Source organism: Fukomys damarensis, unplaced genomic scaffold, assembly GCF_012274545.1.
Source record: "Fukomys damarensis isolate Sample0158 unplaced genomic scaffold, DMR_v1.0_HiC HiC_scaffold_34, whole genome shotgun sequence".
NCBI lineage: Eukaryota > Metazoa > Chordata > Mammalia > Rodentia > Bathyergidae > Fukomys > Fukomys damarensis.
The window spans coordinates 9,954,363-9,972,652 of record NW_022900946.1 but is presented as its reverse complement, the minus strand read 5'-3'; the positions used below and the strand labels follow the sequence as shown (position 1 = coordinate 9,972,652).

Sequence of the window (18,290 nt, the reverse complement as noted above, 5' to 3'; positions counted from 1 at the left end):
GTGTGTGTGTGTGAGAGAGAGAGAGAGAGAGAGAGAGAGAGAGAGAGAGAGAGAGAGACATTGGGGATGGAACCCAGGGCCTTAAGAGGCAGGCACTCTTATCAGTGCTACTCTTAACTAACTACAGATCAGGGGGAGAGTCATTAGAATGGTCTGTTTTTGCCCACAGGCCATTTCATAGTCTCCGCAGAAATGGAAATTTTACACCCTAGTTCACACTGGGAGATTTACTAAAGATATAGCTTGCATAGAAAGCATCTTGGGGCCTTGGAAGGTGGCAGGGCCATGGAGCCACCGGTAACTAGAAGGAGACAGTTTATCCTCTGCTCCCCTGCTGGCTGTTGACCACACTCAGTCTGCTCTACTCTTCCTGCTCCATAACCAGCCAAATCAATCAGCCAACAACAGCAAATCACTTCCAGAGAATACAGAATGACAGCAATAAAAGGGCAATAAAAGGACACCCTGTTCTTGACCTTTAAGCTGATTACAGCCCTGATTGTCTTCCAACTGGAAGTGGAATGAAACAGTGTTGAGGGAAGTTGAATGTGGAAGAGAGGCCCGGACTGAGCCAGCCAAGCATCAATAATTGCTCAAGCTGCTCACCTATGAGGGACACTCGGGCTGCCAGCGTGAGGTGCTCCATCTGCTCTGCATCAGGCACTTGTGTGAGTGACTCATTTAGGCGTCACAACTGCATTTATTCACATACTCATTCAAGTTTTATTTTAATGTTCATTTTGAGCCAGGCCCTGTCCTAGGGGGCGAACCGGGCCAAGTGGGTCTTTGTCCTCACAGAGCTTACACTCTAGTGGGGGAGACAACCGCCAAGGAAACAGAGAACAGGAGCACAGTCACTCAATTAGCAGGACTCATCGAGTTACCCAGAGCTCCTCTTGGGGGTCTCTGTCCTAGTGGAGTGGTAGAAGCTGGGAACCACTGCATCCCATCATCTCCTTCCAAAGCAACAAAGTCAGAATCTCTGGAGATGAAGCACTACAATTGTAACTGGAAACTTTGAAAACTATTGTGACTTTACAGAAAAGTTGTAGTAATTGTGCCAGGAACTGCTAGATTCACCAATTTCTGTATTTCACGTTTGCATTCTATTCTCTGCGTGTATTCACATGTGTGCGTGTGTGCTGTGTATTGTTTTTCTGAATCACTTAAGACCAAGATGCATGTCATGTCCCGTGACTCCTAAAAGTTTCACCATGTATCTTAACAGCGAGCTGATGTCTTATCTAACCTGAGTACACTGATCAAAATCAGGACATTTAGAAGAAAGAACAGATCCAGAAGAGGAACAGGTACAGTCATGAAAGACCTTTTAGCTTTTTCACCGTTCCCATGCAGTGAGCCTTAAACTGGATCTGAGATTGAGATGCATTAATTAGACTAGACTTCATGGAATCAGAGCTTACAGAAAACACATAGAATCCACCCAATATGCCATTAAGGGACTGAAGAGAGATTCAGGAGGGCAGGGTTAGAGGCAGTTTACGGACAGAAAATAAAAGTTCTGTTTGGGCCACACCATCTTAAGGTTTCTCAACAAGTGCTTCCTCGTCCCTTTACACTTGAACTTGGCCAAAAGGCTGAGAAGCAATTCCCTTGTCCCTTTAGACAGCATAGCTATGGATGCTTTCTCTGAGGAGGCAATGACCACTTTGAAAGGATACAACAGAGGGGCCACAGAAGAACTGGTGATGTGCAGAAAGGAAGGGAAATGATGGAAGCCAGGGATGAGGATCTTTACATGTGTTATCACAAGAACAGAAAAAGGCCCAGGGTGGTGGGGCGGCAGCCCACGGAGGGAAGTGGTCTAGGACAGGATGGGCAGTGAAGGGTGAAAAGCATGCAGGGCCTACCGTCCACTAAGCTGCATATATTTTTTGTAAGTTTCCATAATTGGAAAGTATCATGTGTTTATTTGAAAGATTCCAACAGGACACTAACTCCATTCCCAAAGGACACTAACCCCAATTCCCAAAGGTAAGTACCATCAATTATCTTCCAGGCTGTTTAGATATCTCAATTTCCATACGTGTATTTTCACATTTGGAAGAAAATATAGCTCTGCAATTTTTTCACTTGAAAATACATCCTGAATCTCCTTCCACATTGTTGGTTAACTAAATGATGCTAAACGTATACCACACTGCTGTTAAATATCATGATGCTGCTGTCTAGTTACTAACAAGAATGATATTCAGAGAATTTTAGAGGCAAAGGCAAAGGAACAGTATCTAACAGTTTATATACATAATTCAATTTTTAATAAAATATGAATATATATGTTTGTATCTTTTTTATATTGGGAATGGCATATATATAAATATATATATATATATATAATATTAATCATGGTGGGATTTCTGGGTTTCTCCCTTTTTTTGGCCTCTACTTTTCTAATCTTGTTACCAGGACTATGTTATAACCTAAGCTAAAAAAAGAACGAAGGAAAACAAGAGAAAAGATCAACACTTGTATATGACAGATGATGAATACGGGCTATATTAGTCTTTGTACTTCATGTGTATGTTTTCAACTGCTCAAAAAGAAGGCATATTAGAGTTTGCTAGAGAAACAGAACCAATAGGAGGCCATATGTGTGTATATATATGAATATGTATGTGTGTATATATATATATAATATATATATATGAATATGTATGTGTGTATATATATATATAATATATATATATGAATATGAACCTTGGATATAAGGAAGAGATTTATGGTAAGGTACTAGCTCAGAGAATTATGGAGACCGGGAAGACCCACCATGCATGTGCTGTCTGCAAGTTAGAGACCAGAGAAGTCTGGTGTGGTTCAAAGGTTTGAGAGTCAGAGAACCAGCAGTATAATCCCAGCTCAGGTCTGACAGTCTAAGAAGCAGAAACCACAAGGGCACAAGACCAATGTTCCAGTTCCAATAGTCAGGCACAGTTCATTCAGCCTTCCTGGCCTTTTGTTTCATTGGGTCCCTCACAGATTGAATGAGGCCCACCCACCTTGGGAAGGACCATCCTATTTGTTCAGTCCACTAATTCAAATTCAAATTCATATTTTGGAAACATCCTCACAGTATATCCAGAAATAAAATTTACCAGCTATCTGGGCATCCAGGGACCCGGTCAAATTGACACATAAAATTAACATTCACAAGAGGAAACAGCATAAAATATCATTTAAATTCAGGCACACAATCAATAATTTGAAGAATAACTACCTCTGAGGTTGACAGACACCATGTTTTCAAAAGAATGGCTTATTCTGATATCGCATGGCTTAAAATTTTAAAAACCTGCAGAGAGAAGGTGACACTGAATTTGCCCGCAGGGAAGGAAATGGCCACGCCTTCCCAGAACAGAACCTTAACATGCTGCCATTTCCCCCACACACAGACTGAGCTCTGTGCAAACACAAGGACCTTCTGAAATCTCAGAGGGCTTCTTTCTTGAGCCTGGAATAAGAATCAGGCTTTTCCTGAATAAGCGCAGGGCTGTGCACCAAGCAACTGACCTTTTTGTTCTTGTTTGGCCCAGAACATTTGCACTCGCTGGTGAATGTGCCTGTCTTCACGGAGCTTCTTCTGCCACTGACGCAACTCTTGAATCTCAGGATCACAGCGAACCTGGACAATCCCCAGACAGCGTTAGTCCCTTTTCTACCTACTGCTTCTGTATATTAGCTTATTAACGCCACCTGCGAAAGCCTTCGAAGACTGACTGATTATCCTGTTTTTGTGGGTCTGATCTGGGGCCTTGTGCATGCTGGGAAAATGCTCTCCCACTGAGCCTCACCCCCACTCACCCCAGGTGAACCTTCCATTCCCAGCTGATCATTCCTCTAAATGAATTATCTACACTCCCAAAGCTCACATCACACCTGAGTTTAAATGGGATTGTGTGAAGATGTGTTCTACCAAGAGTAGGTTCGGAACATTGTAGATCTGTGCCATCCCGTAGATATATAACATAGTCAAACACATACCCTTACAGTCTCATTTTAAAAATTTAAAAAAGCAGGCAAGACTATTTTTAAGACTGTGTCTTATTTAACCTAAACTATCCCGAAGCTTGTCCTCTCAACATGGAACTGGTATGGAAGCTATCATGAGGTATTTCACGCCCTGTCTTCCATGTGAGGGCTCCAGCTCATGGTGTAGTTTTTGCACTCACCACACACCTCAGCTTGGATTAGCTGCAGTGCAGGCGCTCAGTCCACAAAGAGCTGGTCATTGCCTGAAGGGGCAGCACAGGTCAACTACAGCGAACACATTAACCACAACCCCATTCCGGCCCAACTGGCTGAGCGCTTGCTTCACTTGTCATAGACACTGGGAGTGGAGAAAAGATTAACAACAATAACTGTAATAATAACTATGCTTTCTTTTCATAGTTCATTTATTTATTGAACATGTATGTTCTAGCCAGTGGGTAGGTATTTTGCAAATGTTAATAATCAAAACAATCAGGAGCGATCATGCCCATTTTGCAGATGGAAGAACGGAGTTAACCTAGCTCGCTGCGTCATCCAGCTAGAAAGCAGTGAAGCTGGAACTCACACTCTGGCACACTGGCTCCAGCTGCCTTTGAGAAACTTAGAGTCTAGTAGGAGACACAGGAGTAAGATCAGGAAGGTGTGGTGGGAGTGAGGCTATCAGTGAGTCAAAGGGATCTCAGAGGAGGCACCTAACCAGACTGGAGTGGTCAAGGAATATTTCGTGATCTAGGCACAGTGGTGCGCGCTTATAATCTCAATTACTTGGGAGGCTGAGGCAGAAGGATTGCAAGTTTGAGGCCAGCCTGGGCAACCTGACAAGACTTGTTCCCACAAAAGGGGAGAGGGATATAGGTCAGCACTCCCTGCATTCAATCCCTGGTACTAAAAGAAAAGAGAAAGAAAGAAAAGAAAAAAATATTCATGGGAGAAATGATTCTGGAGCTGAGTTTTAAGAAATGAACTTGAGTTGGCCAAGGGGAGAAAAGGGTAGAGTGGAATGGCATTCCAGGCAATGATGCCAGCCTGTGCAGAGGCATGAAGTGGTCTTGGGTGACCAAGAGGAACTCAAGGTAAAAGGCAGTAGAGGGCACAGAAAAGCCACGCCCCTCACACTCTTCCCTGTGCCAGTTCATGCTCCCTCCTCTCAGCTTAGCCGAGCAGGTACTGCTCCTTGAGTCCACCAGAAATGGTTGACTGTGTATATGTGGAGGTGTGTTAACTTTCTTCTGAAAGAGAAAACATCAAGAGTGCTGGAACACATCTTGAGTAAGGAAAGACTACATTTTCTGAAGAAGTTGCCCTGGTAACACCCACTTAGCTCTGCTTTCTCATTTATTATGTGGTGGTGGGGCATCAGCTTTTGGATTAACTACTAAAGATAGCCACTTTGGAGGTTCCCTACTTGATCAGCTCCATTCACTTAAAACGAGGCATCTCATGTTTGCGAGATGTCATCTACACTGGAATTAGAACATGGAACTGGGAAAGTCACACACCACATGCCCAGGTCAGTGTGTTCCTTTCTAGGCAGCGAGCCCACAACTCTGACCTGCTGGTCTGACAGTTAGGAACTGGTGGCTGGGCTGTGGGGAGGGAGCAGGACAAAGGGAAGCAGATGCAGAGGACTTCCTACCTGCAGGACCCGGCATTTACAGGAAATGAGTAATGGGAGCCCAGAGAGGGGTCACCGTGGAGAGCACAGGCCTGACTAAGGGACAGCTGCTCCCAGCTCTGATGATTACGGTGATGTCCAGGGTGCAATCTCCTGCTTTTTCAGGCCACCGCTGGGCCTTGTGACTTTGCATGCAGGCCCCTGGGCTTCCTACTGTGGTCACTGCCATCCTTTGAGGAAGCTCAGTCTTGGGCTCTCGAGTTTCAGCTTTTTAAAGTCACCCACACATCAACCTCTCCACAACAAAAACAGAGTCCCCAAAAGGGATGGACAAGTTAGGTTTGCCATCAGCATCCTCAGTTCCTGGACCACCAATCCCTGTTGTTTCTCCCCTATCCATACAGGATCCCCTCTTCCTCCTTCCTTAGTATTCCATTTTGGGGTTGTTTGATGCCCTTGCTCCCCAAGGAAATTTCATCTAAGTCAACAGTAACTCCAGTAGTTGTCTTTTTTTTTCCCCTTTGGTTTTTTAAGACAGGGTCTCGCTATGTAGTTGAGACTGACCTGGCACTCACTCTGTAGCCCAGGCTGGTCTCGAACTCACAGCGATCCTCCTGCCTCAGCCGCCCGAGTGCTGGGCAATGGTTGTTTTTTTTAAAAACTGTGCCATCTCACCCCAAAAAGAAACGTCACACCCACTGGGCAGACTCTCCCCATCCTCCCTTCCTCCAGCCCTGCCAACCACGAAGCTGCTTTAGTCTCTGGAGTCCCTATGGATTTGCCTGTTCCAGATATTTCGTACAAATGGAATCACACACTTCTGTGGTCCTTCGTGCCTGGACTCTTTCACTTCTGCAGTGTTTTAAAGTTGATCAGCCTTGCAGCACATTTTAGTACTCCATCCCAGGATGACGTTCCCTTGTACAGTTATGCTGCATTACTTTTACCATTCATCTTTTCACAGAGATTTGAGTTGACGCCACCTTTTTTTGTTTGTTTGTTTAAACATCCATTTTCCTACTTGATTCTCAATTACCTACAAGCTCAATGAACAAGAACACCTGTTTCCCTCCCATTCTGGAAGCCCACCATTGTTCACAGCCTTCTGCCATTCGCAGTGTTCCAGTTCAGTGGAATTTCCCCTCTGTTTGGCCAAAGATCCTTCCATCCTTTCCTTGACTTCCTTCATTCTGCACCGAGGACTATTTATCCACGGAGAATATAGCAGCCTTGTTTGGTAACCTTTCATTGCCAGGAAAGCCTGGATCTCTAGAGACGGCTTTTGTGAGCCCTGGGCAAAGCAGGCACCCGTTCCATTGGGATAATCTTAATCATTATTATCATGACAAGGGAATCAATTTAAATGGCAGTGGTTGTGCAAACCAGCAAATATCACAGAGTGAAATGTGATGTTTAACACACAAATTCACTGTAAAACAAGCTCCCTTACCAGTGGCTTTCTGTTTTTACTTTAAAAAATTATGTGTTGAGTCCAATTTGCTCATCTAAGATGTTCATATGCATACAAGGTATGATACCCATTATTATATACTTGTCTTTGCAGAACACAAAAACAAAACAAAAACTCCTTTATGTAGATATCATTTTTTTAAAATGCCTGTGAAACAATAATTTTGTTTTTTAGTACTAGGGATTGAACCAAGGGCCTTCACCTTGAGCTACATCCTCAGCCCTTTTTTATTTTGAGACAGGGTCTCACTAAGTTTCCCAGCCTCCTGGGATGCTTGGATTACAGGCAGGTACCACCACACTGCTCCATCAAATTCTCCTATTTATGGTTCTTATAAAAAGGAACACAAGGTAACTTATTGGTTAAAAATGTCATCTTCAGTCAAATATTCTGAAATTAAATCTCTGCTCTGCAAATTACAAGCTGAAGAACCTTGAGCAAGTTACTCATCCACAATTTCCCCTTCTTCAAAGCGAGAATAAAAATATTTAACTTCACTGGGTTACTGTGAAAAGCTGAGAAGATAAATCTCAAGTGCTGTTTCAAAAAGTCTCTGGCAAACAGTAAGTTCTCAAGGTGTTAGCAATTTCTTAAGTCAATTAATAAAGCAATGAGCATAACCTGGATTCAGCTCTGAGGCTGAACTGTACAACTGCTATTGGTACAAGGAGCCAAGTGACTGAGGAGCTGACGATGAACAAAACCTAAAGCAAGGCGCCTTCCCAAGGGTTAGAGTATCAACCCAGAAATGATCTTGAAAGATCACAATTTTGCATCTGGTTGAGAGGTACTGGGACTGTGTGGGGTGGCTGCAGGCAGGGAAGAAGAGAGAGGTGGCAACTGGGATGCTGAGTTAACGTTCAAGGATCTCTACTTTGGAATTCTCTTAGTGTAGTTGTTTTCCCGGCTTCTTGGCAAAACAGACAAAAACATAGCAACAGCTACCCTCTCTGGTGATTCCCCAGAGTTTTCCCTAATTGCTCTGCAGGAAAGTATTTCCTATGTCACAGTTGCTGGCAGGATGCTGGAGGAGGGACGCAAAGGAGAGTCCCTTCAGTGACACTCACAGACGTCAATGTCGCTAGGCATGAGAGTCCTGAAGGCTCTTAGGACATCTCAGCCATATCCCGACAAACTGATGATTATATACCAGAGGGTTTTATTCTCAAGAAATGCCAGTTTCAACAAGTGGGACATATATGTCTGCAAAATCTCTTTGAATTGCCTAACGAAAAATTCTGCGAATTCAATTTTCTCTTTGTAAGGAGGCTTTGTGATTTCGTCTCAGATCTCTGGCAAAACAGAACAAACCAAAGTTGGTTTCTCATTCTGGCAGTTATTAGTATTTCCGATTGCCTCAAGAAACTAACTTTAAAGGCATGTAGATATCATCTAGCCGTTGGTATTGTGGAGGTACTACTGCAGAATGACAGTGCATCTCTTAGAACTGCCGGGGGCTTTCAGAGAGGTTTAGAAGTGGCATTTCTCAAATAATCGATGCCAGGACATTAGTGAGTAGTAAATTCAACTAGGTATGTGTGAATTAAAAAACGTGACAAGGGCTGGAGATTTAGCTCAGTGGTTCCACCGCCTGCCTCGCAAGTGCAAGGTCCTGAGTTCAAACCACAATACCAAAAAAAAAAAAAAAAAAAAAAGTAGTCTAAAAAACATAACAAATAGAAGATAATAGTTATTCCTTTATCATTAAGTAAGGATCCTCTATTTGTGGGCGGGGGGTGCTGGGGATCAAACTCGGGTCCTTATACTTACAAGGCAAGCACCAGAATCACTGGGCTAAATCCCCGGCCCAGTAAGATCCTCTTCATGCATGATAATTTTTTTGGCCTCAAGTCTATTTTATCTGATGTCAACAATGCTAGGTCACGGTTCATTTGGTTAGCATTTGTATTGTATATCTTTCCCCAGCTCTTTACTTTCAACCATTCTGGCTCATTTTGTGCTGCCCATACCTCTAGCATAGAGGAGGCTTTCTTTTGTTACCCATTCTGTAAATCACAGAACAATTTATTCACATTTATTATAGTTACTGATATGTTTATCTCTCTTGTCTTATTTTAGGTTTTTCTATTTGTCATGATTTTGATCTTTTTTCCTGTTTTCCAGTACAGTGGAACGTTTATATTCCATTGGTTTCCTGCCACTGATTTGGTGGTTCACATTCTATTTTTTTAGTGTGTTTCTATAGTGTAATAAACAACTTAAAATAAAATACTAGGCAGAGCATGGTGGCACATATCTGTAATCTCAGTTCGTGGGAGGCTGAGGCAGGACTTCTGTGAGTTCAAGGCCAGCCTGGACTACACAGCAAGTTCAAGACCAGCCTGACCTACAGTGAGACCCTGTCTCAAGTACAAAACAACAAAAAAATGATCTGTCCAGCCTCTTCTCAAACCATATACAGACTTTAGAATGCTTCACCTCTAATTTTCTCTCTCGACTTTCATATTACTGTTGTCTAGTATTTGAGTTTTGTTTACCTTCCATTGGTAATATCTACTTAGATCATCTCACTCATTCACCATGGTTTCTACCTCCCACTCCTTCCTTATGGATGCGATTTCCTTCCAGTTCAAGTACATAATTTAGGAGATCTTTCGCTGAGATACACGTCTGAAATGTCTTTATTTATAGCTCTTGGTCTTGAGTGATAATTTAGTGGGTATATAATTCTAAGCTGACTGTTACTTCCTTTCAGGACTAGAAGGTATTACACATCGCTGGCACATACTCCTGCTGATTAGACAGCTGTAATCAGTCTCCTTTATTTTTCCCTTGTAGGTAATCTTTCCTGTGAAGCAGGTTTAAGGCTTTTGCTTCTCCGCTTTTGGCATTCCACAGTTTCACCGTGAAGCATTTCATGTGCCTTTTTCTTTACTTCACCAGCGATTGAATCCATAGCTTTCAGACTGAGCTACATCTCCAGTCCTTGTATTTTTTTATTTTATAAGAAGGGACTTACTAAATTGCTAAATTGCCCATGCTGGGCTTGAATTTGAGATCCTCCCACCTCAGCCTTCCAGAGTGCTCAATTACAGGTGTGCACTACCGTGCCTCGCTTGTGTGGCTTCGTCTTTATTTTGCTAGTTCGGGATTCATGTTTCTTGAATTCTGGAATACGTTCATGCAGTATCTCTGGACACATAATTGGCTTCCCCACCATTCATTCCACTGCCCCCTTGACTTATGCTGAGACTTCTCATTCTATCCTTGTCTCTTAACACCTCTTTTCCATGTTCTCTCTCTCTGTTTCCCTGTCTCTCTGTCACTGTCTCCGCACTTCCTCCTCTCCACCTCCCTCTCCCCTACATCTGCCTCCAAGTTTAGCAACTGCTCTATCTGCTGAAATATGGTAGGCCAGCAGCCTCTGTGTCACTGGGAAGTTCGTTAGAAACGAAAATTCATGGGCTCCACTCAGCCCTATTAAATCAGCATTAACACAGAATGGCTCCCGGAATCTGTTTTACAAACTCTGTAGGCCACTGATGCTCATTCACTCAATTGTTTTCACTTCTGCAGGCTGCACTTAATTCTTTTTCCAATCTGAATTTTCTCCTTTTTCATGCTGTGCAATTTCCCAGAAAGGTTTAGATATTTTTTCCCCTGGTAAATCTCTATAATCATCTTAAGCATACTTATTTCATAGGCTCAAATTGCTACTCACAGGGGCCGGAATTTTCTACTAGGTTATATTTGCTGACTGACTCTCCTTTCCCTTGTTAACCAATTTTCTTAATTATGAGCGCAAAACTATAGAAGATCTTAGTTCCAGCTCCAAGTTTGCATGGGCTTGAGGTCATATCTTTTATCTAGAGGTCATTAAATTTTTTGTTGGTAATGAAGCAAACAGTAAATATTTTTGGTTCTGTGGGCTGTGCAGGGTCTGTTATACCAATTCAGCCCTGCCATTATAATGCAAAAGCAGCCATAGAAAACACGTTTCAAAATGGGCATGGCTTTTTCCAATAAAAGTGTACTTTTAAAAACAGGCTGGATTTGGTTCCCCAGCTCTAGTTTACCCACCCCTGCTCTTATGCTTGAGTGGGCATTAGAACTACAGCCCCGTAGCCAGGCATGGTGCACGCCTGTAATCCCAGCACTCAGGAGGCTGCAGTAGGAGGATCACCATGAGTTCAAGACCAGCCTGGGCTACACAGGGAGTTCCAGGTCAGTCTCAACTACATAGTGAGACCCTGTCTCAAAAAACCAAAAAAGAAAAAAAAACTACAGCCACCATCCTTCACTGCCCTTCCCTATTGCCTCTGCCTTCTCTCTACTTGTATTACATAAATACTGTTCTTTTAAGACTATTTCCTAAACTTGCTTGATGGTCTTGAGATCACGTAAGATACTTGTTCAAAATAGAATCCAGTGGGCTGGGGATTTCAGCTCAGCGATGTTGCCACCTGCTTCCCAAGGGCAAGGTCCTGAGTTCGATTTCCCCTACAAAAAAAAAAAGATTTCAGGGCCCTTTCCCTGTAGCTTCTGATCCAATACATGTGAGGTGGAATGCTCAACAAGAGTCCCAGTGAGTCTAGTGGTCTGGAAAGTCTGAGAACCCCACTCTCATGAAAGGCGATAAACGGACATAATGTTACAATCCTTCCACTACCATCGTTTGCCTTGGGTTCAGTTCTTGTGGGCTGCCGGACTATAACTGTGGGGTCAATAAGGCACCACCGACATGACTCACAAACAGCAGCTGTTCCTCATGGGGCAGTCTTTGTACTTCCAGACCTGAGAAAGCCTTCTCCCAGGCAGCCACACCTATTGTATATTAAAGTTCCTTTAATTGTAAGGCGCCATACGTACGAAAAATGGAATTTCCCCCAACAGCTCAGCGATGACAGTTCAGATAAAGTATACTTGACTCTTGGCAGTTACTGGCCAAACAATCAGGGAATGAGTAAGTTGCAAAGGCATTTGAGGTATTTGATGAACTTTCCAATGACTTACAGGTTTAAATTATTAAAAAGTATGCTATGCCAAAAACCAAATTATTGCACAATGCTTTGATCTCTGTCTTGCCAGAGCTGATATCAATGGAGTATTTCCATTATATAATAATGTAGGCACTACTCTAGGAAACAATGAGGAATTTTTTTTTAAAGTGCTTGGTAGCAAATAGAGAAAGTTGTGCATACTAAACAAAGTGTTCAATGAGTGACACCTCCATCCCTTACATATTATTATTATTTTTTTGTACCGGGGATTGAACTTGAGACCTTGCACTTGCAAGGCAGGCAGTGTACAACTGAGCTAAATCCCTCGTCCCCTTACATATTAATTTTTAATCTTCAAAACAAATCTATAAAGCAAGCACTGTTGTCTACATTTCTTTCTTTCTGTTTGCTTGTTTGTTTGTTTATTGAGACAGGTTTCACTATATAGTTCAGGCTGGGCTTGAACTCAATATGTAGCCCAGGCCAGCCTGGAACTCAGTGCAATTCTCCTGCCTCAGCCTTCGGAATGCTGGGATTACAGGCTTGCACCAACATGCCCAGCTTTGTTGCCTACTTTTCAATGAAGAAACTGAGTCCCAGAGAGGTGAAATAACTTTCTGAAACTTGTTCATACTATAACCCAGAACTTGAACCTGAGTAGACTCATTCTAAGTAGTGGTTTCAACCCTGGCTACATACTAGAATCTCTTGGAGGAGTTTTTAAAAAACAAGTGCTGCCTGAGTCTCACCACAATGGCCTCTGATTGGCTTCAGGTTGTCCTAGAGGCCCAGGTGTTTCTGATGTACAGTCAAGGTTGGCAGTCACTGTTCCTTACCACACACTAGGGTGTAGACTTGTAACTCCTCTGCCAGGACTCTCAAAGTGTGGTCCCCGGAGCAGCTGCTGTAGCATCCATCACCTGAGAGTTTGTTTGACGTGCAGACCTGCTGACTCAGACGCTCTGGGCTGGGGTCCTGTGCTGGGTGTGTTAATAGCCCCTCCAGATACTTCAGACACAGGCTAAAGATTGAAAACTATGTCTCTGGGAAATCGTATCTCCTGGATCCTGGCCCCTTTGAAAACAGTGCCAGTCCTCTCATCCCGTGATCCAGTCTGTCTCCTTCTTTTGAATCTAGGCAAGCCCTGTGACTTTCTTTGACCACTGGAAAGTAACAGGAGTGTTGTTGGGCATGGTGCAGGATCCAGACCTCAAAGAAGCATTTTGAGGTTCAGGAAACTGAACTGATCTGGTTGTTTGGAGGTGAGAAGCCACATGTAAGAGAACCAAAGTGCCCCAGCCAACAGCCAGCACTGCTGGCAGGCACATAAGCAAGACCAGCTTGGCTCTTCCACTGGCATGGTCACCAGTTGAACTTGACCCCGTGTGAGTTCACATAAGACCAGCAGGAGAGCCGCTCAGCACCCTCAAACAGAATCGTGAAGAATTATCAGCTGCTCGGGACTCAGTCACTAAGTATGAGGGTGGTTTGTGATTCAAATTGCAGCTGTGAAATTTACCCATAAACTGTGCCTTAAAGGGAGTTGTTTAACCCTTTTAAAAAAAGGTTTCAAGGGACACTGGGAATGTTGCTGGTCCTGGCTCCAGGTAGGGTGCTAGGTACCTTTTGTTTTGGTCTGGCTTCGTGGTATTTCCCTGTGCAGTCCCACAGCCTCTGCATGTGGAAACTGCCCCATACTTATTTTATGTTCTGTGGCCACCATGTAGAAATTAATAACTTTGAACAAGGGACCCAGCTTTCGCATTTTACATTAGGCTCTTCAAGTTATCTGACCAGCCCTACTCATTTGTGGTTTTCTCATTTATTCCTCAAAAAAAAAAAAAAAATCCCAGGAACTAGAATTTATTATTATCAGCTGGTTTTTTTAGATATGGAAAATGGGGCTCTGAGTAAGGGTGGCAATGAGCCCCTGGGCCAATCCTATGCGAACCACACATAAATCTGGAATTTGGTTATCAGTTTTTGTCACATATGAAGTATGATTGAAAAGCAAAGCGAATGTTTAAATTAAAAATAATTATTACAGTAAAGGAAACACTGCCATTAACCCCCCTCAAAACACTCTGTTGTTTCAAACACTCATCCCATTGCCCTTGCCACTTTCTGAAGCAGCTCTGGAAGTTCTCTTTCATGAGTGTCTTTTAGTTGCACTGTTATGGCTGCTTTGATGCCTTGAATCAACTCAAAATGTTTATCTTCCATGATCATTTTGACTCTGGGGAAGATCCAGAAGTCAGAAGTGCCAGATCTGGGGAATAAAGTGGATGAGGACAGAGAACATGCCATCGTGTTTCTACAAGTCTGCCTATCCATTGGATGGCACTTGGCACAGCATTTACCATATTTTAACACACTTCGTAAAGATTTTCACAAAAGAGGACTTCCAGGACTGCTTCAGAAAGTGAGTATGTTTGAAGGAAGGGAGAGTGTTTTGAAGGTCATTAATGGCAATTGTCTCTTCCTGTAATCAATTTTTTATATCTAAATATTCACCATATATATTGTTCACTCTTTGTACTTCAGGTACATTGTGATTGTGAAAGAGAAATGTTTGCTAACAGTCTGGCAGATCAGCGAAGAATTTTCCAAACATATCAAGGAGAATACACTTGCAGCTATAACCTAGAGTATATTTAAACAATTACAGGAGCAGGCACAGGAAGGGAAGGGGAAGGCCCTGGCCTGGGAAGCTAGACTTACACTAGCCCACAGCCCCTATCTATAGGGTTGTGGCCTACTTCAGGCTGCAGGAGGGCCCTGAAATTGCCCTGATAACTTGTCCTTGACAGTGACCTTGGAAATCAGGTACCTTCATTCTGGGGATACAGCTGAAATCATGCTGGGCACAGACACAAGTTTTTATGGAGCGCTCAATGGCATTTTGAAAAGATAAGATTTTCTTGGACAGGGAATCTAAAAAAGCATGTAAGGAATACTATAAGGAAATGATCAAGAATATGGTCTTACAGAAGAAAATCTGCAAATCAAATTGAGTCACTTAATCTAATAGTTATAAGGTCTCAGCAATGTGCCAAGCACTCTGCCAAGCACCTGACAGGCACCATTTCATTTATACCCTCGAGTATAACCCTGGGGGAGAAGCACTATTATCATCTGTTTTACAGAAAGGAAACAGGCTTAGGAAAGTTAGGTAATTTTCTAGAGGTTACAGAGTTGACAAACCAGAATTCAAATCTGTATCCTGGTTCCCCTTTACCTAGGCTGATGCTTACACCCCACTTCTCAAATTTGAGCAAGCCAAGACTATCCTGGGGATCTTTTTAAGAAGCAGATTTTGACTCAGGAGGTCTGGAGCAGGGCCTGAGATTCTGCATGTCTAATTAATGGCTAAATGATGAGGGTGTCACTGGTCTATGGATCACAACTGAGTAGGAAGGATATAGATACACAGTTCCCCTGCTTTTACTTTATCCTCAAGTTTTCCTACCCTCTCTCTCTCAGTCTGAGTTATTGTACTGGTTTCCATTGCTGTGTAACAAATAGCTCCTCAGACCTGACAGCCTAAAATAATAGCAACACAGTGTCTGAAGAGTCTATGAGTAGCTTAGCTCAGTGGTTCCAGTCCAGGATCTCTCATGAGTTTGCAGTTAGGATGTCAGCTGGGCCTCAAGTCATGTGAAGGCTCCACTGAGCCAAAGACCAATTTCCAAGATGATACATTCAAATGGCTGTTGGCTGAAGGCTGCAGGTTTTTTTTGCGGGGAGGGGTTAAATGTAGGTGGGTATTTCTACAGGGCTGCTGAAGACATAGCAACAGGCTTCCCTCAGAGTGAATGATAAGAGAGGAAGAGAAGGAGAGAGACTATTGTACCTTTCATAGCCTAATCATGGAGGTGGCACACCATTATTTCTGCCCGTGTTTTATTGGCCGCACATACCCACCCTGGTACAATATGAGAAAGGATTCTGCAAAAATGTGCATACTAGGAAGTGAGGATTATTGGGAAGTCCTTGTGGATTCTGGCTACCACAGTTTTCTGAAGAAAAGTCAGTCCAATCAGGTGGCTACTCTACTCAAAACTGTGTCATTTCTCATCACAGTTAGCGTAACAGTTCCCATTTCACACTACAAGATCTAGTCCCTGACCATTCCCTCACCTCCTCTCCCAGTCACCCTGGCTCACTTTCCTCATCCACCCTGACCCTCTTGCTGGTCTTCTATATCACTCACCTCTGCAGACCTTTGTCCATGCTTTGTCTCTTGGCCCAGAATGAACTTCCTTCAGGTCTCTCCTCAACACTATCTCAGGGAGGCCTTCCCTGACCATCTCACCACCTAAAATAATTCCCTCTGCTACCCTCTAGACCTCTCACTTAATGTATCTAGTCTTAAGTGCTAGATAATTATTCAGCAAGGAGTATAACTGCTTGGCCCATTGGTAGTGGGTCTGGCCATGTAACTTGCTTTGGCCAGTGGGATGTCTATGGGAGAGTCACGTGCCATCCCCAGTGTAGGCCTTGAGATGTGTCATGTGTGTTTTTGCTCACTGCAGCCTCTGCCATCCCAACAACATGCCACTGGCAGCCTGCTGAGCTCAGAAGAATGACAGCCCTGCAAATACATCCAAACAGAATCCAACAGCCTGGAGCCACATATAGCAGAGCCCAGATTAGATGAGTTGTAATCTCTTCTGTGGACACGTGAGATAAAAAATGAAGTTGTAAGTTTTGGGGTAGTTTATTAAGTGACATTATCATAACCATAGCTCTTTAGGGCACTTTTGAGGTGTGACGGTGCTTGGCTTTAAACCCAGGGCCTGGAGTCTGCTAAACATGCACTCTACCACTGAGTGCACCCCCACAGTCCCTGACCCATACACTTCTTGGCATTATATTATCTGTTTATTTATTGTATCTGTTTCTAGTCTATTACAAGAATGTAAGTAGGGATTTTGTCTTATTCTCTGAAGTATACCCAGTATTGAGAACAAGGCTGGCCTGTCTGCGACATAGCAGATACTAAATACATATTAGTGCATGAATATTAGTAAACGAACTCATCTAATTATATGGCCTGCTGGCTTAACCATTCTACCACATTGCCTTCAAAATTAGCTGGAAGAAATGCAAAGTAATTGTCTTTAATAAATTGCAAAATAAAAAAGTAATTCTCTTAAATGAGAGTTTTAGGCGGCATATTGTTGACCAGGAAAGTGTGACTCACACCAAGCTGTTTGCTACTTACTGTCTGTGGGTCATATACCATCTGTCCTCACCTGGGCTCTATCAGAAGTCAGCCAGAAACTACAACCAAACCCAGGGTGAGAATGGAAGTGCTCCTTTAGATGACACTGGCTCACCTGGTTGGGCAGCTGTCCCCAGAGGGAAGAGGACCAGAGAGAGGGCTAAAAAACACACACAAAGGGAGGAAATGCTCCCCATATGCCTCCTGGAACAGCTGCATTGGGGGATGCCCTCTCTGGAAGGACACAAGAGGAAGTTTGGGAAGCTGTAACGCAGGCAACAAGAATACAGAAGCCAAATAGCCAAGAGAAAATGGAAGGAAAGAAGATTTCTGGACCTCAAATAACTGATTGTTGGGTTTTTAAGAGGAAGTAAAAAGGGAGATCAACTCCTAAAGATTTCTGCAGTCCTAAAGATTTCAGCCTGAGGGATAACTTTTGGGTTGGAGGATTTTGAATGAGAAATGTTGGTCTGTGTTGGTAGTAGGCTTCCTTTAAACAAAGATGTTCAGAATGGATCTATGTGGAAAGCTCCCTTCAATGTGAAACAAAATGGCTATCTAGGGTGGGCACATATTCACAAAAAAATACATCTTATATTTATATACAGCACATGATATAATAAATATACATAAATGTACATATACACAAAGGAAAAGCATGGAGAGAACACACACACACACACACACACACACACACACACAACCTCTTAGTGGTGATTCCACCTGAGGAAGGTTGGTGTAGGCCAGGAATGGAGATGGTCATGTTACTTTATAATGCTCCTGTACAGCTTGCTTTTTCTTTACCATGAGTAGCTGCTCTTACCCCTCAAAAATATCAGTGAAGAACTTTTCTCACACTAGTGGCCCTTTTTTGTCCTTAGCAAACAGACCTGCTGACCCTTGCCTGAGGTGGTCAAGTGTGGCTGCAAATTAGCAACGAGATGCCAGGGACGAGACCCCTCCCTCGCTCACTCTGACTCAGGAACTGGCTGGTAGCAGCTCGGTAAT

The 18,290-nt window shown here is 43.2% G+C and overlaps 1 protein-coding gene across 5 annotated transcripts in view; it reads right to left on the bottom strand.

Annotated features, from left to right (window-relative positions):
- Iqck (IQ motif containing K) overlaps positions 1 to 18,290 on the bottom strand; it is a 121,871-nt gene that overhangs the window by 31,507 nt on the left and 72,074 nt on the right. For 4 of the 5 annotated variants that reach the window (XM_010610049.3, XM_010610052.3, XM_010610051.3 and 1 more), the window contains one exon: positions 3,529 to 3,640. The exons of the other annotated variant lie outside the window; for it this stretch is intronic. In XM_010610049.3, the coding sequence (XP_010608351.1) occupies positions 3,529 to 3,640 (112 nt within the window). The remainder of the gene's footprint in view (positions 1 to 3,528; positions 3,641 to 18,290) is intronic. 5 annotated transcript variants of the gene reach the window in all.